Below are 21,966 nucleotides of genomic sequence, written 5' to 3'. Positions count from 1 at the left end.
AAATCTAAAATGAAGGGGGGTAACTTCTGTCAATGGCTAAACACGTGTGTTTGTGTATACATTTTTCTATGCACCAGAATGGAACAGTCTTGTGAAAGATCTAATCAACGATGAAATTTTCATACAAAGTAAGATTGAAGAAATGCTTGCATACAACTGTATGTTGGCAGTGCGGAATAATATCAATTTTTTTGTGTGTTTAAACTTGTGTAAATTTTAGATTGGCAACTGAAAATAGCATGATTATTTGAGCCTTACTATGTTACAGTTTTCCAACTTGCTAGGGTCAGTATACAGGAAGGGAAACATTCTGTTTAGTCCGGATGGAAACAGTATCATCAGTCCTGTAGGGAACAGAGTTTCCATTTTTGACCTGAAAAAGTAAGATAGAAATTAAGAAACATTCAACACGGTATATTTTGTCATTTACATAATATTCTGTATTGAATACACCAATCATTGAGTAGGCCCTATATATTTGACTTGACATAAAACATAATTTGTAATTTATTTTTTTTCTACTTGATATTTTTGAGTAAGTCACATATTCCCAATTCCCCACCCATCACTGTGTATTTAGTATAATAAGTTTTAAATTTTTAAACAACCACACATACAGCAAATACACCTTTATAAAGATTTAAAAAGTCACAATTTGACAAGTAGCAGTAATAGTAGGCCTATAACTAGAACTAGATAACTATGAACTAGATTAAAAATGACGAACTGGTAGAGGGGAGTAATTTTGAGCTATTAAGTTCTGTAAAATAAATATGCATTCACACTTATTTCTTAGATTATAGATGTTTATTAATTCAAATTAAGATTGATTTGTTAGAACAAATGCCATGCTTTCATAATTATCCCTTTGCTTGTAGCAACCAGTCAGAAACACTACCAATAGAGAGTAACACCAACATAACGTGTGTGGGATTGTCACCAGATGGAGTTACCGTCATTTTGGTTAATGAAGGTGAGACAAATGGATCCTGTGTAGTATTTTATATGTATACCTTTATCTTCTTCAGAGAGAAATGTGGGGAGTGCATGGATTTAGTGGGAGTGCATGAAATTAGTGGGATTTAGCATGAATTTTGCATGGATTTGGTATTTTTAAAGTTGATTGCTCATCTCATGAGGCATTTGCAGAAAATGAAAATTACATAAAAAAGGGGAAATAATTTTGCAGTTCCCCTAATATTATAGCTAAGATACAAGAAAGTTTTTTTTTTCAGAGGGAGATGCCTTACTATGTAGCTTGTTGAGCAGGACAGTAATTCACACTTACAAGTTCCATCGACCAGTTCACTGTATACAGTTCAGCCCAGATGGCAAGTTAGTACAAAGTGCTCTTCCTTTCTTTCTCTCTGACCCTCTGTTAGTACCGAGTGTGCTGTACTGCTGTAATCAATTGTTATTTATACTTTAAAATACTATACAAATAAGAAGTGCATGAAGATGCTGCCCATCAATTGCACACATAATCTTATGTTCATGTATGTTTATATATTTGCACATAAATGTATATACTGGTACAATGTAATTTTCAGGAAGTTTGCTGCCACCCGTGACAATATGGTGCAGGTTTTTCATGCTCCAGGGAAAACCAAAGAATTTAACCCCTTTGTTTTGTACAGAACCTTTTATGGAGCCTATGATGAGACTCTGTGTATTGACTGGACAACAGACTCTAAGTACAAGCTCTGTTACTGTTAAAATTACATATGTATTTGTATTTCTTCTTGTCACTTCTGCATGCTTATTCATAATTAATGTACTGTATGTTATTAGTCCATGATAAACAACAGTTTTTTCTAAAGTTTTGAGTATGTCAAAATGAGCCAAATATAAATCAGGATTCCTAGTAACTACTGCTGAGTACTTGTTTATGACTTGATTTCCTATCAGACTGTACAGTTTTGTATATTATCTTTTACAGAGCATTTTGTGTGGGGAGTAAGGACATGAACACAAGGGTATATGGTACAGAACGCTATAACAACCTTATAGTCTATACCATAGGTGGACATGCTGATGCTATTATTGGAGCTTTTTTTGAAAAGGACTCCTTAGATGTATCCTTTAGTAATCACATGTACTATACCACTTTTTCAAAGTTTGACATTCAGTTCTATTTAAGATACTTTTTATGGACTTAAGTAATAGGTAACTCTTGTGTAGGTACTTGTGGGTATTGATGTATTTTCTTTAATCTAAAGGTATACATTGTAAGTAGAACAGGTCATATGAGTGTTTGGAAATGTGATACAGAACCAGATGGACTGGAGCCATACAGTAAACCGGAGATGGAGACTGGTGCTAAACTGGTATCTGATGATGAAGAGGAGGAACCAGAAAAGAAAGGTTGACAATTTAAAGACGTCAGCATACAGTGGTGTTAGATTGCTCTGATCTTAAAATATACCTTTGAAGTTAATCATTAAAAAAATAACATGAAATATTTGAATATAATTTTTGTTGCTTGAAAGTGTACAAGCATTTTAGGTTATATGAGTTCCTTAAAAACACAAAGTCCTTCCAAGACTACAAATCTCAAACACGGATATCTCCAATACCATGAATATGTTGAAGTGATTTTGAAGTCCCAAGTGCTTATTTCTTAAGTATTTTACACCGAATGTCTCGAATTCTCAGATATCTAGAAGTATTTTCTTGGTCCCATGAAGTTTGAGATAACAAGGTTTAACTGTATATATGAAAGCATTATCATGTAGTGTTACTTCAATTTATGGTTAAAAAAAACAGTACAAAGATTCAAACATGGAAATGTATAAGAAAAAGTTCAATCCTTTCTTTTCAAGAACTAAAGCTATAAATTATCATTTCACATGCTGGCCTTTTAGACATTCAGTGTAGAATTAAGTTTGATAGATTTATAGACATAAAGATTACTGGTAGAACTATTTTGTGGGATTTCAATGAAGGATTTAAAAATGTTCTTTCACTAAAAACAAGGCAAAAAATTGTCAAATTATGACTAAATAAGATTTGTTGGCATCATTTGCCCTTGATCGAAGTAGTGATCTTAAAGGGCTCTTAAGTCTTGTAGAGGAGGAAAAAAGAATGTGACTTAAAATAAATCTTTTTACTCAGGTTACCAATGAGACTATTGTCCTCTAGTTTTATGTTAATATTTTTAAACTTTTGCTTCCTGCAATGATAGCTTTGTTGATCTGATGTTTTGTGCCTTGATTTCCTCTGTACATTTGTGTTTATTTTCAGAAGAGGAGGATGTGACTAAAAAGTCAGGAAGCAATGACAACCAAATCAAATATAGTAGGATAGCCAAGTAAGAGTTTAATCACAGTTTAAACTATCTTGTTCCTATAGAAACATTCCATGTATACTGAACCATTGGTATTATTTTTTGCAGGCATTCATACAGAGAATGTTTAGGAGAAGGTGCAAAGGTTTCTAAGCTGACCAGTGTGGCCTACCACAAAGATATTCATATCCTGGTGTCTGGATTTAAAGATGGCTCATTCTACCTTCATGAACTTCCAGATTTTAACCTCATTCATTCACTAAGGTATTTATTTTGTTAGTGAACAATAATAAGCAATAGTTCACAGTTATGTTTTAAGATTCTCGTAGACTTGTTCAGATTACTGATTTTGACAGGATAGTTTGTTTTATGTCAAGTAATATATTTGGTGATGTAGGCAGGTGCAGTTCTGTTTATTAAAGTGTATTCCAATAAAAATGTTTATACTTGTATATACTTTTACCTGAGATCTGCCTCTTCAAAATGCTAATAAAATTGGAAGATAAGAGGTTGAATGTACCTTAAGCCAGTACAATACCTGAGTGTAAAACTGTAAATTATGCAAGGGATTTTTTTAGGAAAAGGGCTTGACATATTTTTAGCTCACCTCAATGAAGTTAGGGAAGTTTATGTAATACGCTTGGTGTCTGCTTCCCAGATTAAGATTTTTGGAGCGGACTTCATTTTAAACACTTCTATGCCCAGTATTGATCAGAGATGCATGGAGGATGCCTTTGGTATCTTTCATTGTACCAGGTTTCAGATGCTGCATTTTCACCAGGATAATGTTTCTTGAGCAGAGTAAAGTTTTTGGCACAGGTTATGGCACAGGTTAAAGTTTTTTGAGCAGATCTCATTTCCATGTAACTATAAGCCCTTAGGGCTATATTGACCAAACTTACAGGGATGATACATTTAAGGACGACACTTCCAGACTTGCCTCAGATGCTTGATCTGACTTACATTTTCTGGATAAGCGACCAGGTTAAAGTTTTTGGAGCAGGTTCATTCTAAAGTAACTATAAGCCCTATGCTGACCAAACTTGCATGGATGATACATCTAAGGATGCACACTAATAGACTTGCTTGGGATGCTGTATTTGACCGACATTTTCTGGATGAGTGACTAGGTTAAAGTTTTTTAAGCATGTTCAGTCCAGTCTAACTTCAAGCACACTGTAGACCAAACTTTCATGGATAATGCATGAAGGGATTACACTCTCATATTTGCTTCAGATGTTTGTTTTAACCTGCATTTTCTAGATGAATGACAAGGTTAAAAAGTTTATAGCAGGCTCATTCCAGTGTAACTTTAAGCCCTATCTGCACCAAGCTTGCATGGATTTTGCATCTAGGGATGCACACTATCAGATTTGCTTTGAATGCTGGACTTGACCTACATTATCTGGATGAGTGACCAGGTTAAAGTTTTTGTAGCAGTACCTAGATCAAACTTTGATGGACAAGGCAACTACAGATGCACACTATCAGAATTGCTTCTGATGCTGGATTTGACCTATGATTCTGCATGAGTGACCAAGGTTTTGGAGCTGGCTTATTCCAGTTTAATTTGAATCCCTTCATAGCACAAACTTGCATTTTGGGTGCACACTACCAGACTTTTTTCTGATGCTGCATGGATATAAAGTATGCTTTCTGGATGATTGACCAGGTTAGACTTTTTGAGCATGTCCATCCCCATAAGGCCTACCTGGACCAAACATGTATGGATGATGCATCAAGAAATGCACACTTATAGACTTGCTTTGTATGGTAGATCTGACCTGCATTTCCTGAATGAGTAACCATGCAGTTTAAGTTTTTAGGATAAGTCATTTTCCAGGTAAATAGTCCGACCTGGACCAAAATTGCATAAGTGTTGCATCTAGGTCATTCTTGTGTCCACCATTATCAATGTTCACTTGGAATATTGTGGTAGTCAGTGTGTTGAGTTCTGATAACAGGAAAAAAAATTGTGCTTGACCAGTGAGCAGATTTCAGTTCAAATCACTTTTGTTCTCAAACATTAGTCTAAAGAGCTAGCCACATGAGTGACTCTTGCCATTTTTTTTCTTGCTAGTATAAACTGTCAGTCCATCTGAGTTTTATTTAGTTTCTTTTGTAATTTTGTTATTTTAGTATATCCGAGCAGACGATATCCTCGGTAGCCTTTAACAAGAGTGGTGACTGGATTGGACTGGCTTGTGCTGGTTTAGGTCAGCTCCTGGTTTGGGAGTGGCAGAGTGAGACATATGTATTGAAACAACAGGGTCATTTCAACAATGTCAGCTGCCTGTCATACTCACCAGATGGACAGTATATTGCAACAGGGGGAGATGATGGCAAGGTAAAACAGACATTCAATTTATCCCTTTTTTCCTGAAACTTTCTTCGGGAATGAAAATGGAGTACTGTAAGTTGTTTTAATTCCACAGTGTTAAAATTTAACGATTTCTCGAAAAGTGCCAATTGCGATGGTTTTGATTTCACGCTGCAAAAAATTAATTTAAATTTCGTATAAGCATTTAAACGTTTTTAAATACTAATGATAGCATTCACGATGGGTTTAATTTTTTGGAAAAATGATGAATCGCGAACATAGTGAAATTAAAACCATTGTGATTATTTGCCAATCTACACTCTCATTAAGGTAAACTGATAAGGAGTAATGATATTTTGGTTTGAAATATTACTTAAAAATAAATCAATATCAAGGTCATATATTTTAAAAACTTACTGATTTTCTTTAAATTGATTTTAAACTTTTTCATTTTATAGGTGAAGCTGTGGAATACCAGCAGTGGCTTCTGTTTTGTGACCTTCAATGAACATCTAGGGGGAGTAACTGGAGTAGCATTTACTCAGAGTGGACAGGTTGTCCTTTCCTCCTCACTAGATGGCACTGTTAGAGCATTTGATTTAAACAGGTTAGAAACCAAAATAAAATGTATATTTACACCAGATACTTTTTCATTTGATATGCGTACCTCAAGTGTCATGTTTGATTAAAAGTGAAATTTTGATTATGAATTGCAAGTGACTGTCATAAAAAAGAAATTGGACTCTCATTTTCACATTTTAAAATCTCAAATTTTAAGAGAAAGATTTTTTGAAGAATTTTAAGTCTAAAACCTACATACAACTCATACATTTTTTTTCTTTTTACATAGGTATCGTAACTTTCGTACATTCACTTCTCCTCGACCTGCTCAGTTTTCCTGTATCACGGTAGATAACAGTGGTGACATTGTATGTGCTGGGGCTTTGGACACCTTTGAGATCTTTGTCTGGTCCATGCAGACTGGGAGACTCTTAGAGGTTTGTCTGATACTTCTCATTCTTCAAAATTTGATACTGTAAATGTGAATATTTATGTGTTTTGTTTATTTTGTGAATCAGTGGGAGGAACCATACATGTAGGGATCATTTTTACAATACCAGTATAATGAACTGTCAATGCTGAATTATACTTACACTTTGCATGTACAGTAAAATTTAATCGGGACACTACTGGTTCCATAGAAATTGGGCAGATTAGAAAACATTCCATGTTAGACAATATTTTCAACTATTACATTTACCCAAAGGACTAAAAGTTTTTATCGTTAACAGGTAAGATTTCAGACTATACAACATGGAGATTAGACAAGTTTCACTGTATGTAAAGGCATTAATTCACAGGATGACAATTACCAGAGTTACCTCTGTGTAAAACTTGTATGAGTTCAATTCTCTGTTTTTCTTTGTCTTTCTGCATTTAGTATTTCATTGTTTATTAGTCCCCTACTGTTCAGACTGGAGGGGGACTACAGGTTCCTCCTTGTTTGTCTGTCTGTCTGTTTTTCTTGATTTTCCACACTTTATTTCTAAACTCTTGCAGAAATTGAGCTAATTTTCGGTATACAAGTGTACCTTGATGAGTTATAAATCAAGTTTTCAAGTTAGGGGACTAGTATTGCTTATGCATTATTCTCAGAATACTTGTTCTTTTTCCACTTGTAAATTGTTGTGTTCCAGTAAAGAAAATGCTTAAAATTTTGGAATATCTCATTTATTTTACATATGCCTATTTAAGATGTAACTTCTAAGAATGTAAAATTTTCTTTCCTGAAAGTAAACTTGAGACTTGTTAACAGGTACTTGCAGGACATGAGGGCCCTGTCAGTTCTCTGAGTTTTAGCTCTAACAAAGCTCTCCTTGCCAGTGGGTCCTGGGATAAATCTGTGAAACTCTGGGACGTGTTTGAAAACAAAGGAGCCAGGGAAACAATTGTCCTTTCCTCGGATGGTCAGTATAAGACAGATGTAGGGAAATTTTCAACAGTTTCTATCATTCAAATTATTTGAAAATGGCAGTAGTAAGTCTATAATGTTGACTTGCAGTCCTGGCTGTGAGATTCCGACCTGATGGAAATGAACTGGCTGTATCCACCCTGGATGCTCAGCTGACATTTTGGGACCCTGCCAACATTGTACAGACCCACTCCATTGAAGGTCGCCATGACCTTGGATACTCCAGGAAAGAAGGGGACAAAATAACAGCCAAAAAGGCATCAGCAGGAAAGTAAGTTTGCATGAATATAAACTACCAGAGAATTAAATATGTAGTTGATAAAAAGAAGGGGAATTAAAAAAAAAAGATGCTGTAAGTCTGTGATTTAATTCCACAAAACAGTATTGAATATAGTATGTATCATCTTAAACAAGTTTGTATAATGCTTAGGAATAAACAAATAATGCATCATTTAATGTTGTGAATATTCTTTTTGTATAGTTCTCTTAACAAATGATTTTATTATGCAGGGCATTTATGACAATCTGCTACAGTGCAGATGGAAAATGTCTGCTGGCAGCAGGTCAGTCTAAGAGTGTGTGTATCTACTCCATTCCTGATCAACTCCTGCTGAAAAAGTTTGACATATCCTGTAATATGTCCTTTGATGGCATGGAGGTAAGAGAATTTAGATTAGATTTAGTTTAAAGTTTATTATCCCCTTACAAGGAAGTTGGAAGAATTTTTATAGCTATTATTTGAAGTCATAGATTAACAGACAAGTTTTCTTTTCCTTTTTTTTCAACTAAATTATATTCTGAAAGATTTATAATTTATCAAGGAATACCTGGACAAGAAGAAAATGTCAGATTGGGGCAGTCTAGCATTAGTTGACCAGGGAGAGGGAGATAAGAATGGACAGAATATCAGTCTCCCAGGGGTCAAAAAGGGGGACTTTAGCAGTCGTCACTGGAAACCAGAGGTCAGGGTAGTCAGCATACAGTTCTCCCCAACAGGTAAAATTTGCTTTATTTTCTCTCAAGCCATTTTTACACAGAAAACCTTTCAATCTAGATTGGCTATTTTTGCTGTCTATCTATATTGGCTATTTTTGTTGTCTATCTATATTGGTTATTTTTGCTGTCTATCTATATTGGCTATTTTTTGCTGTCTATCTATATTGGCTATTTTTGTTGTCTATCTATATTGGCTATTTTTGCTGTCTATCTTTATTGGCTATTTTTGCTGTCTTTGTCCATAATCCATAATACTTGCTTTCATCATAAGTTATGAAAAAAAGTAGTGCATGTGCCCTTGACTAAAAGCAGATGCTGTCCAACATTTCATAAATTTATGATAATCATTAGAATAATTGCCATACCAAAATGTTTTCTTTACAGGAAGAGCATGGGCAGCAGCTACCACAGAGGGCTTGATGATTTATTCTCTGGACAGTAGCTTGGTGTTTGACCCTTTTGACCTTGATATTGAAGTGACACCTAGCAGCACAAAGAAGGCTCTGTCAAGGGGAGAGTACTCTACTGCTCTCATCCTTTGCTTTAAACTAAATGAAACAAAACTAAAACAAGAAGTTCTTGAGAATATTCCTGTTTCTAGCAGTAAGTAGACATAGAATCAACATATGTTAGTAAGATTTTGTAACAAAATGAGTTTTCATTGATTTCCTGAACTTCTGCAAATCTTTGAGATTGGTACATGCATGTGCAAAATTTAATGAGTCATCATATTTTCAAATTATTGAACCCATTAAAGCTGAAATATTCTAGATAATAATGTTACAATCAGGCCTAATGATTCCTTCCAAATTCAAATGAGAATTTATTTTACATATACATGTATATATATGATCTTGTTTTAGTTGAAGTGATAGTGGAGAACCTGCCTGATGTATATGTGGACAAATTGTTAGTGTTCTTAGCCTCACAACTGGAGACCACGGCTCATATTGAGTTTTATCTTCTATGGGTGAACAGAATTCTTATGACACATGGCTTAAAATTAAAACAGAGATCACAGAAAATTATCAGCTGTTTACAGACGCTTCAGAAGAACATAACCAGGAAGTATGAGGACATCGGTAAAATGTGAGTAGAAAATGTCTCAAAAAATCCAACAAATGTTTGCTTATCAAACAGTTTTAAGACATTTTCGGATGTAACCCTTGAGTTTGTTTGCAAATAGAAGGAGTTGGAAAAACCCACTATCCATTAGAGTATACTCTTTATATATTATATCATATATTATATATCTCAACTTTTGTTTTACTGATCCTGTTATCATGATCAGGAGAGCTTAAGAATCCAATTTTTATCAGCAGAGCTTGAGTCTTTTTTATTAGGAGAGCTGAAGAGTCCATTTTTATCAGGAAAGCTTAAAGGGATTTTATCACATATCTATATTTCTTAAAAATGAAACATTATAATATTCTTGAAACATATAATTATCGTTTAATTATGAAATAATGTTGAAAACGGCCATAATTAGACGATAAAACGCCCGTAATATGGGGTCCTCGGAGTAAAAATCACCACTAATTAGATAGGGGTCACGTGGTACTGAAACGTCATAGGTGTCAATGGTCAATAGAACTCGTAAAGCTTATCCTAAGAAAAAATATATTGAGTAGATTTTTACACTAAATAAATAGAATACACAATAAGTCCGGTTGAAATTTTGACATCGACTCTATTCCTTTGGTAATGGACAGTCAATCTTTTATGTATGAACGTCTAGCAGAGAGAAATAACCAGAAAAGATATCGACAGTTGGAGAGGTCACCGAAGACGAAGCCGTTGACAACTCGGGACTTCGACTAAATAGAACGAATTACTAATTTCTTAAACATTTATGAATATGGGAATTTTAAATTCTCCCTCATTACTATTTTGATTAATTATATATAATTAAATCCTGCAGGGATTGGGAAAAATAGCGATATTTGGTTGAAATTGGGAAAAATATCTTCATACAAATAAATAGAAAAAAAAACAAGCAAAATTCAAATATTTAATCATTTTTCTTATTTTTCATAGTATGAAGCTGGCCTAAACCAGCTTTAGTGATTTGAAATAATAGCGACTGTTGAAGTTCAGAAGCTTAAAATTGGCAAAGCCGCAGGGTATGATAACATTCTAAATGAACATATTTATACATTGTCATTTTTTTTACCTTTATGTAAGAAGATCTTTAAAATAAAATTTGACAGTGGATTTATTCCAGATGAGTGGTTAATCGGTATTGTTTGACCAATTTATAAGAATAAGGGTGACCCAACCCAGCCTGAAAATTACCGTCCTAGGCAATCTTGAGAAGCTGACATGGTGTACGTTTATTTATTAAATAACGATCCCGACTTTAATTTTCAAACATCGATCCTGCTTTAAAAAGTATGCATGCAAATATCCGTAGTATTCCGTATAACTTCTCGGAACTCCTCATATGGCTCGTACATCGCACATAGAGAACATAAACGCATTTTCGTCATTATTGTATTTTAATAATTTACAACTTTATACTTTTTTCATATTGGGAATTTTTAGGTATAATTTTGGGAAAACATGCACTTTTCAGCATTGGGAATGGGGCCGAATTTCGGCCCCGGAGAGACCCTAAAAAAATCCCTGTCCTGTGTATCTTCTATCTGTTCTAGCAGTGAATATCGTGTACTAGAAATGACACTTCTTCAATTGCGCCGTACGCCATTACGAAGTTCACAACATTCTTACTAGATTCTGTGCGACTTTTAAGAAATGCTTGTTTGTCATTTATTATTTTTTAAAAGGTATCATTCCTAAAAATATTTTATAGGACAGAAAAAAATTTGTGATCGATCGGGCATAAACGATTGTTCTGAATGGAGATAATAAACGCCATCGCATTTGCAGAAACAGGCCCCTTTCATCTCTCGACCAAGTCCAGGAAATGTGGAAAAAAACTTCCTAAAACCTTTCTTGTGCACATTTGTGCATCCTAATGCCATAAATTATACCTTAGTAGCTGTCAATTATCCAATTATCACTTAATTATTTTCTAACTAGTTTAATAGACACAACAAGTGAGACCTTTTGTATACACAATAAGTACTTCGCTTGACCAGGATTGACACCTATGACGTCAGAGCAATGGCGCGTAACATTGGTGATCAAAATATGCATATTGAGAAATTCAAACTTTGAATAGCTGAAACATCAAAAACATTAATTTTCTAGCAAAGATTTCTAAATATATGATTTTAATAGCATGTAAACTTTGTCATATCAAAAATTTTTGAGACGTGATAAAAACCCTTTAAAGAGTCCATTTTTTATCAGGAGAGCTGAAGAGTCCATTTTTATCAGGAGAGCTTAAGAGTCCATTTTTCATTGCAAAATGACTTAAAAATGATAAACAGTGATATCATACTTTCCTGAAAAGCAACAATGGTGTCAGAAAACATCAGCTGTTAATGGGCTAGAGCAATGGATGTGTTTGTATGAGCTATGGGGCTTGGAATGTCATTAGTTACATAATCAGTTGAGGACCTAATACAGAGTCATCCAGGGTGTGAAATTGAAATCCCAACTGGGTGAGGCAAAGTCAAGTCCCAAATACGGATTTCCATTTCACTTCCTGGATGACTGTATTAAGTCCCTTTCAATGTTACAAATTTATCTCAGTGAAGACCTTTACAAAACTTGTTTAGAATTCAGTAACATTTGAAATAAAAAATATAACTCAGAGTAAAATTGAATATCATATATTATCAGTATCACAATATCAAAAGTAACGAACTTATAGTTCAACAAACAAATCGTTTGCTTGCTGCCAATTTTTAAAAAAAAAAGTCATGTAAAACAGAATCTTGTGCCCAATGTCTACTGGGAGACGGTGTATTAGAAAACTTCAGGCCATCCTGTGATCTGCCTTTAGAGTTTTCACCAATCAGTATTCTAGTGGGATAAGTACAGAACAGAACAGAACAGAACATTTTTTTCTAATTTAGAGCCCATAACAGACAAGTATGAAATTATTACAATAATAAAAAAAAGATATGCCAATGGATAGTATAACAATTTGTAAATGACATTGCTCATTTCAACAATAATATTGTACTGTTTCAGTTAAAGGGAATACTATATACCGTATATACTCGCCTATAAGTTGGTTTTTTGGGAGTAAAACTTTGGTCCAAAACTCTTTATCCCACTTATACGTGAGTTATAAAAAGATTGGTATTTTAGCGGGTCAATCCCTCTAATTTAAGCTTAAAAAATACAACCGACTTATAGGCGGACCGACTTATAGGCGAGTATATACGGTATAAAAGTGTATGGCTACTACAACATGTTATCATTTATGAATTTGCCCACAGAATGAAGAGTTTCTTTGTCTTCAGTATTGAGTAACCAAAAAAGTTTTTGTTCATCATCTAATGCCGAGAAATTTGGAAATTTACTTTTAATTGATTGAAAAATTTCTTTTCTTTGATGATCATATTTTTTACATGTTATCAGAAAATGAGTTTCATCATCTACACTGTTAGAGTTACATCTATTGCATAATCGATCTTCTTGAGGGATGTTGGTAAATCTTCCCACTTCAATTTGCAATCTGTGACAAGAAATTCTTAACTTACATAGAGATTTTCTGTGATGAAAATTTTTAACTACTGATAAATAATTCTCATAACCCCAATTTTGTTTGAGTTTTACATATGTGCTTAATTTACCATCGGTATAACTTTGTTGACTTGTATACCAATTTTTTACATAATAATCTAATATGGTTTTATGACAGAGTGACTTAAATTTATGCTTCCCATAACAAATGACTTCATCTTTGATATTCAGTATATTTCTTAATTTCTGTATAAATGCAAACCATGAGCTCTTTCCACGTACAAAAAGATTTTTACTACATTCATATGCATCTTTAAGTAAAGGGAATTCTGTGGACAAATTTTCAAATCTATACCAACTTTTGATTAACAATTTGACAATATCATAATGCAGGGGGAACCTTCCCAATTCAGACAATACTGCAAAATTTGTACTTTCCTTATGAACACCAAGAATATATTTACAGAATTTAAGGTGTATTCTTTCACAAAGTAGATTTCTGAAACAGTCTTCAACTTCTAACTTTTGGCATTTTAGGAATCTTTTAGTATTGATATTACTTGCACCCCACACCTCTGCATTATACAAAAGAATTGGTTTAATAGTAGAGTCAAATACATGTATACTCATTTTAATCCCAGGATTCAAATTAATAAAATCATTTCTCAATTTATAATATGCTTTTAACGCCTTTTTATAAAGCTCTGATCTTGCTACATGAAAACTTCCAGATGCAGTTAGGTGAACTCCAAGATATTTGTATCTAGATACACAGTCTATCCTATTATTTTGAAACATTAGTTTTTGCGTAAAATTACGACCAGCTTTATTAAAGATCATGACTTTAGTTTTTTGAATGTTTACCTTTAAACACCAATCAGAGCAATACTTTTCAAGTTTAGAAAGTCTTGCTTGTATACCTTTAGCTGATGATGATAAAATAACAATGTCATCTGCATACATTAAACAGTTAACAGTTTTTGTCTGAAGTGATACTTCATCAATACATGAATCTAAATATGATGGAAAATCATTTATAAATATTTTAAATAAAGAAGGGCTCAAGTTATCCCCTTGAGGACACCTATAGCTATTGGAAATGGATCCGAAAAGAACCTTCCAATTTTCACACATGCCTGACTATTCTTATATATATTACTTATAATATTATAAAATTTAGATCCAACATTCATGTGAAGTAATTTGAGCTTTAATCCTATGGAAGGGAATTATCGCCAAAAGTCTATTTATCTTGCTTTTATTCTTATTCTGCCTACTTCTTTATTCTTTGTTATTATTGTAACTATATGTCACTTTATTGTTTTCATATGGGTGAATTCAAAAAAAATGACCAAACGCATATTTATCAACCCACACTAAAAATACAGGCAATAAAAATAGATTTCTAAGTCTCAGCATATGTCTTTAGATAGTGTCTAAATACCTGCCAAATATCTCGTTGATATCTCAATTAACAAAAAAGTTATGCCCAAAAATGATGCTAAAATTGTCAGGAGTGCAACACCTTTTTGTGACATTTTGAAATTTCAATATTTTTTGGAGATCTGTGAAATAAAAAACAATGCTTCATGTTGAAAATAAAGACTTTCCTGATAATATTCAAAGTATTGAGCTTTAAATGTGGACTGTCATAACTTTTGTTTAATCAAGTTGTGGTCATGACAGATGTTTAAAAAAATGTTATACCATGTCAGGAGTGCAACAGAAAAAATATAGTGTTGCCAAAAAAACATCAATTGTAAAATTCTGATAGAAAATTAAGACAAAAAAGAATTTTGGAAGTGTAAAATAATAACTGATATACATTTTAAAACTTAAAAATGTTATATAAATCACAAGCAGCATTAATGAGAGTCAAGTATATGTGCATACCCAAAAATGTCAGGAGTGCAACATTTGATGTTTTGCTCCCAAGCATGAAAAAACTATTATCATTATATGATTTTCTGATTTTTATTTTGGAAAATAAAGACACAAAGAACATTTTTACCAAATAGATTTATCAATTACAGGATCTGTCTGTCCTTCAGATCCATATTTCTATTGTCAGGAGTGCAACACATTTTTTTAAAGATTCAAGTTGTGTGTCGAAAAGACTTCTATTCATGCTTAGAGTTATTCATTAATTAATAATGATCTTTTTGTATAATTTAATGCTAAATTATTGATAGTTTTATTATTAAAATTTTTCCATTTTCAATTTTATCAATTCAGATGTGTTTTTATCTTTTTTGTGATTTTTTTAATGAACGTTAAAAATAAACATACTAAAACATTGTCATTAAATTCAAGTAATTCCTCCTCAACTTCACTGAAACAACAGAACAAGTTCTTATGTAATTTTCACTTCACAATTCTACTTTAAAGGCCCCAATGCTTTTGGTCAGCAGTGCAACAAATATGTTAGAATTATAAATCATCCACTAAGAATAAAAATAAAGAAAAAATGATGAGTAGAATTTTTCTGGTGGGTTACTGTGTTTGTCCTCTAAAGGAAAATATGCTTTAAAATATATTTTATCTTCTAAATATACATTTAAGCTAGTTTTTTGGCATAAAATAGGGTATAATTCCAGATAAAATGCAAATTTTAAATACTTTCATCTGTTTTAATTATGAAGTATTGGACTATAAGTATTGCACAATTTCATTACCACTTGATGTTGCCAACTTTATGAATTTTTGTGTTCTATGGTTTTAATTTTAAACTTTACTGCAGTCAGGAGTGCAACAAAACTGCTTCATAATTACCGATGCTTTTTAACTATCTTTACTAAAAAATAAGTTGAAAAAAAATGCTTGATACTATTTGATGTTCAAAACACTATGTCTATCAACAAATTACAGAAATTTTACAGTCAATTCAGGGAATAGTTTTCATCATTTCACATATATTTTAAATAAAATTTATATATATTACACTTTTCAAATAATCATGTTTTAAGGTCTTCAAAATATGAAAAACCTGCTGTAAACGATGAAAATATCAACACGACAAATTGATTTACAAAGTAAGAGTGGGTTATTGTGTGTTATAATTTTTAAAACAATGTTAAATAAAATACATGTCAGAAGTCAGGAGTGGAACACAATAATGTAACATAGGGTCACTTCAAAATCTAGTATTTTTTGTAAGAGAACTCGTATATAACAATTCTTTTTTGGCTTAGATTTAAAGAATTGACTTGAACGGATAAAAAATGAATTTTGGGGAATTTTATTGCTTCATATTTTTTTCATATTAAAACTTTTCAAACCAGAATTGAAAAAATAATGTAAAATAACGATCAAAAAGCCAACTTTTTGTCACATGTACCAGAGAAGATACTCATTCAAGGCCTAGATTTAATCATTTATACCCCTTTTACCATTTTGAAGCATAAAAACTATAATTTCTTGTGATTATGTATTTTAGAAAGTCTTTTAAGGTGTAATGATATTTTATTTTTTCAAAAGAAATTTTACTCATAAAAATTCTGAAACTTTTTAATCCAATTGTCTATTCTATTGCCACTTCAGGATTTTAAACTAGAATGCATTTGCAATATGATGAAATAAGTGAAAAATATGTTATAAGTAGTTGAATTTTGCCAAAAAAATTCAGTTTGGTGGTCATTTTTTTTTAATTCACCCATATTCGTCTTTATTACATTTCTCTTTGAACTTTTTTCATTCTTCATTTTGTCCTTACTTCTATGTTGCTTTATTCTTGTAAATACGTTCTTTTTTCTTTTAAATTGATACAGTTTCTTTAATAAATAATTATGATCATCTCTAAGAGCACATTAAATTCTTGCTTATAATTGTGATAAAACATTATTTATCGATTGTGCATTAATGCACTGAAAACATTGAAATGTATCAAAACTGATATTTATCAGTGATCACAACAAAGTACTTTATAAAGTTAAAGATATTGTATATGACCGTTAAAGGTGCTTAAATATCTTCAACATAAATTCTAGTTGATGTGTTAGCAATTTATGTTAGCAATCATTGTTACCAGCTAGGAATAAAACTTCCAAAATAAATGCCCATTTCTTAAAGAGTAGGGAGTATTATAGGCCAAAAAAATAATAGTCTTTTTTCCTGCTACCCGACCTATAGTCTTGTTTCCTGCTACCAGCCTGAAAAAAATAGGATAGGTAGGTAGGAAAATTATTTTATTTTATATTTTTATTTTATTTTTTTCCGACAACATTTTTTGGATATGAACTAATACAAGATAAATTAAACATGTCACAGGTCAATATTGTCTATCAAAATTAAATTTCATGTCTTTTTATGCACAACTCAAGTGGTATTTTATTAAAGTCCATATTTAAAACAAGAATTTCATGAAATGCTTGTTTTGTGTTAACACAGAAACCGATTACAGTGATAGAAAGATGAAATTCCGAAAATTCTCGATTTTTTTCTTCCAAAATTAAAAAAAAACTTTAGGATCAGGTACAAAAAAATAGGGTAGGTCGGGTAGCAGGAAACAAAACTATAAAGTTGGAGGGGGGATGGGGGGGGATGAATGTTAACTAATACTATACAAGCAATATTGGACAAATGCATCCTCCTCTATAAAAGCACATAAAGAAAGATTTTTACAGGTATAAGAATAATAGAGTATAATTGGGGCTAGCCTAAGATACAATTTCGTTATCATTGTACCAAATTTCAACAAAGATTTCCTGACCCGAAGACTGCATATTCCTTAACTGGGGATCAAGTTTTCTTATATGGTTGCCAATACTGCTAAAAAGATCACTGGATTTGGATTTACAGGCTAACTGGAATTTTATAAATATGTCCTTTTTGGATATAAACTGAAAACGTTGTATTATGTGTTATTCAGTATTCACTTAAACATATTCCTTATTCAGATAAGTATACAATATGACTTTCCACAACATATTTATGACATTGAATTATTGACTAATTTTTATATATATATAATATTAAATTTAAAATTCAGTTTTTGAAGCAAATGATTTATTTTTTTATCGAAGCAACATTTTTTTCTGAAAACATTATAAGTTAAAAAAACTCGAGAATCATTGTTTTTGTATATTTTTGAAAATTTTGTTACCAAGGCAACGTCAAATATAAGAATTTTTAGGAAAAAACTTTATCAATTCAAAAAACACAGTATTTGATTCATATTTGCCAAATTTCATGCAAATTGGTTGTCAAAATTTTAAAATATTTGCATTCAAGTAAGCCAATGTGACAATTTTGTCAATATTCCAAAACAACTCAGTACTGAGGCTACCATTCACTTAAAACAAGTCAGCACACAAAGGGTTAATACGGTGTGCATTGCTCTCTTCATGTTGGACGCTAATATGGATGTTCCCTTCGGAGACAGGTGAAATTTGTCATTGGGATTCAGTAGTTCAATTGTAGGTAGATGTCCATGCCACATGTTTTCGTTGTCAGAAATATGAACTCCATGATACTCCATGTAGTCTCTCTTTATTATCCCATCCAGGATCTCACAGTTTACCTTGTGCAAGGAGTTGTCTTCTCTTGGTTTGGTTAGAGATATGATGGTGTGAACGTCTTTCCACTTCTGTTTAATAACCTCGACCACCCCTTGTAGTTTCTCGGCACATTTTTCAGGACTAATATTTCTAACATCATTTGTTAGAGAGTGAAGAACTACTACATCAGGTATGCACGAAGAGTTAATGATAACATTCTTTGTTTCATCCAGAGTAAAAGCTGTTACTTTAGTAACGTTTATGTCTGATGTAAGTTTATCCTCTTTTATGCCATTCATGTTAGAAGTACCTATTAACAGGACCATTGGTTTTTTATTCTTCCCAGCATTGACTACCAGGTCTGTCATCTCTTTTGCCCTGCTGGTTTCAGTGTCCTTTCCACCACTCATGAACATGCTAGAGAGCTGAGATTTAAGGGACAAAATTTCATTGAACTGGTTATCAACATTTTTTCTTAGTGATTTATTTTCATCCATGAGTTGATCATTTTCCTCATTTTTTGTGTTAAGTTTTTCAGACAAGTGTTCATTGTCGTATTTCAAATTCTTGACTTCTCTTCTCAATGTCTCATCCATGGTGTTGTTTCTTGCTCTTTCTGCTTTCAGCAGGGATTCCAATCTTGCATTTTCTACTGTTAAGTTGTATTTATCTGTGCGTGTCTGATATAATTGTTTTTCAATATCAGCTATATGAGACTGAAGTTTATCTGAGTTTGTGTCATTGGTCTGCTTATCCTTCAAAGATTTCATTGTATTGAACTGGGTCTGCAAATTGTTTACAGTTCTGGTCACTTTCTGTAATGAATCAGACAGATTTTTCTCCACCCTCGATACTAGAGTTGTTTGTGTTTCAGTCAACTTGGATAACGATTCAGCAAAAATTTTCTGTAATTTTTTGAAATCCTTGTTTGTAACTTGGGGAGTTTCAGTATTATCTGAGGATGACAAACCTGTTTCTTCCATTTCGTCCTTTGACATAGCTTCATTTGTTGTTTTTCATAAGGTTTCATCATCAGTGTCCTCAAACACATCATCAGCTACCTCATTGTGAACAGCTCTAGTAGATCTTTCATAGTCACAAATAGCATTAACCAGGGAAAGAAGCATTGGGAAATCATGCATGCAAAGATCTCATGTTGTAACCCTTGTGCTTGGATTACTCCAGTGTTAACAAAGTAACTTTGTACAGTAAATATGGTTCTTTTAACAATCCAATGCAGATTGATTTGTTACCTTCGTCAAGCCATTCATTTGGTTCGTCATACCAGTCTACTAAGTATGATCCTTCCATCTTTCCATAATGTTCATAATGCAATACACCCAGAGCTCTTATCCATGCTTCCAATCTCTCCCTCGTTATCCGAAACGCCACCATGTGCGCTGACGTTTCATATAACAAAGTGTCTATCTTTTCATATTCAAGTTTCTTTGCTTTAGTTCCTGATGGATTTTTAAAATTGTCAGGTAAGCACTGTTGTGGGTATTCCTTATATATACTTCTCACAGACAAGTCCACCTCATCTACATTAACTTTAAAAGGTAAACTTCTCACCCCCGCCATTTTGATTTTGGCGCCATCTCTGTCCTCGATATCGTTAATGTTTATAGATTTAACACTTTCACCCATATTGAACTTCAATCTACTGTTTGTAAATTTATACGCAAGGTAGAATCTCTGTATTATTAAATACCTTTATACCAATCTACATTCATTCCATAGAAAGGGACAAACAACGCTGGCTAGTTTTTCACCAACCATGCATCTAATGATTCTTTAACAACTGGATCCTTTGGAAATATGCTATAAATTTTTCCATGTGCAATCAATCTACGGCGCATTGTTTGCAAGTCTGAATCAAACCACTTTTTATTTTTATGCTTTTTAATATTCTTACTTTTATGACCTGGCTTATTTAATGACATGTTAGCAGCAGTTATGATAATGTCATGAGTACATGTACTTGATGTACACTATACAGTATAGATTATATGGGTCATGCATTGGATGTTTCCATGAACATTAAATATCAGAAATGTTGTGTCAATTGAAAGTAATTGTTTATCATGAAAAAATTATGGTTGACATAATTTCCATGTTGGTATTGAAGAAAAACCAATACTTGCATCTTTTAGAGAAAAAAGTGCTTATTGCAGAAAGTTGTATTCTTCATTACTTTTGCCTTCAGTACAATGTACCAATTACAGGTACATCTGATGATGCTTAATCAAGCAAAAAAAATTGTTAGCCACTGACAATGTTCAAATATTTATTGCATTTTGTTTGATTAATTGTCATTAACTTTTTCTATAGCCATTTGTGTCATTTGACAGCTATATGCCATACATTTCACATGGATTATATGAATTATCTCCCTTAATCCAGATCACTGTCAACTTTGGGATTTAATCTTTTCTGACCAGAGTGTAATTTTTTTTTTTGTTTTTGGTCAGTAAATCAGTACATGATTTATTTAAAAAAAATGATTTCAGTGGACATTTAAATTGTTCATTAAGATAAAACAGTTATTTTTAAACATCTGCAATGGGTACTTGTATTTAATTAGATAGATACATGGCACATGCTGCCTTAGAGATTTAAAACACAAGTTAAAGTTACAGTACATAAGTCTACATGGATATTTTTCTTAACCTTGAATTTAATTAACAAATTCATTTTGCATATTTAGAATTGCTAATTTAGTTTTACAGTAAGAAATTTGCATGTTTTGACAATTTTTAAGAAAAATATTCCCTTATACATAAGTTCAAAGATTCCCTTATACATAAGTGTCAAAGATATAGTACTGCTCGAGTAAATGTAGAGATTACCATGGAAGTAAATCACTCAATTTTCAACTGTGCTTTCAGTATAGAAATTATTTGAAACAGCATTCAAAATAAATGGGATTTTTATAAATCAAGAATTTAAGATATTTTTCTTCATATTCAAAGCAGAGAAAGTGTTCAATATCTTGTCACAAGCCAGTAGTTATATTATGTCTTAAATATGGTGTTTAATTTACTGTTGTGTTAAACTTTTAATTGAATGCTGATGTTTTTCTTTATTTTAGTTGTGACCACAACAAGTATAGTATAGACTACTTACTGGCATTGTCCGAGTGTAAACGTAAGCGGTCCCCCCACACCGATGAGGAGGAGATCAGTGATAGCGAGATGGACCAGGATAATGATTTAGACTCGTCTGATGAGGACTTTATGACAAATCTGATGGAGACAGTCACTTAATAATCTCAGCAATAAAAGCTATAAACTTA

The 21,966-nt window shown here is 32.5% G+C and overlaps 1 protein-coding gene across 1 annotated transcript; it reads left to right on the top strand.

The window, feature by feature from the left end:
- The first annotated feature begins 26 nt into the window (after window positions 1-26).
- Window positions 27-21,966, top strand: LOC133172939 (periodic tryptophan protein 2 homolog). Its single transcript, XM_061307793.1, has 19 exons — window positions 27-128; window positions 269-381; window positions 879-973; window positions 1,236-1,335; window positions 1,551-1,694; window positions 1,940-2,075; window positions 2,220-2,364; window positions 3,244-3,310; window positions 3,395-3,550; window positions 5,426-5,633; window positions 6,065-6,213; window positions 6,457-6,604; window positions 7,423-7,573; window positions 7,669-7,849; window positions 8,089-8,236; window positions 8,400-8,574; window positions 8,959-9,177; window positions 9,438-9,663; window positions 21,763-21,966. The coding sequence occupies exons 1-19, from the start codon at window positions 111-113 to the stop codon at window positions 21,935-21,937; spliced, it is 2,754 nt and encodes a 917-aa protein (XP_061163777.1). The 5' UTR covers window positions 27-110; the 3' UTR covers window positions 21,938-21,966.

This window comes from Saccostrea echinata, unplaced genomic scaffold, assembly GCF_033153115.1.
Source record: "Saccostrea echinata isolate AGI-Se365-2 ecotype Australia unplaced genomic scaffold, CSIRO_AGI_Sech_v1 ptg000056l, whole genome shotgun sequence".
NCBI lineage: Eukaryota > Metazoa > Mollusca > Bivalvia > Ostreida > Ostreidae > Saccostrea > Saccostrea echinata.
The sequence above is the reverse complement of the archived record's forward strand: the minus strand, read 5'-3'. Positions and strand labels throughout refer to the sequence as shown.

Coding starts and splice junctions, on each gene's coding strand:
- LOC133172939 (XM_061307793.1), top strand. Junction 6,605..7,422: donor AGACTGGGAGACTCTTAGAG/GTTTGTCTGATA, acceptor ACTTGTTAACAG/GTACTTGCAGGACATGAGGG. Junction 8,237..8,399: donor TGTCCTTTGATGGCATGGAG/GTAAGAGAATTT, acceptor TAATTTATCAAG/GAATACCTGGACAAGAAGAA.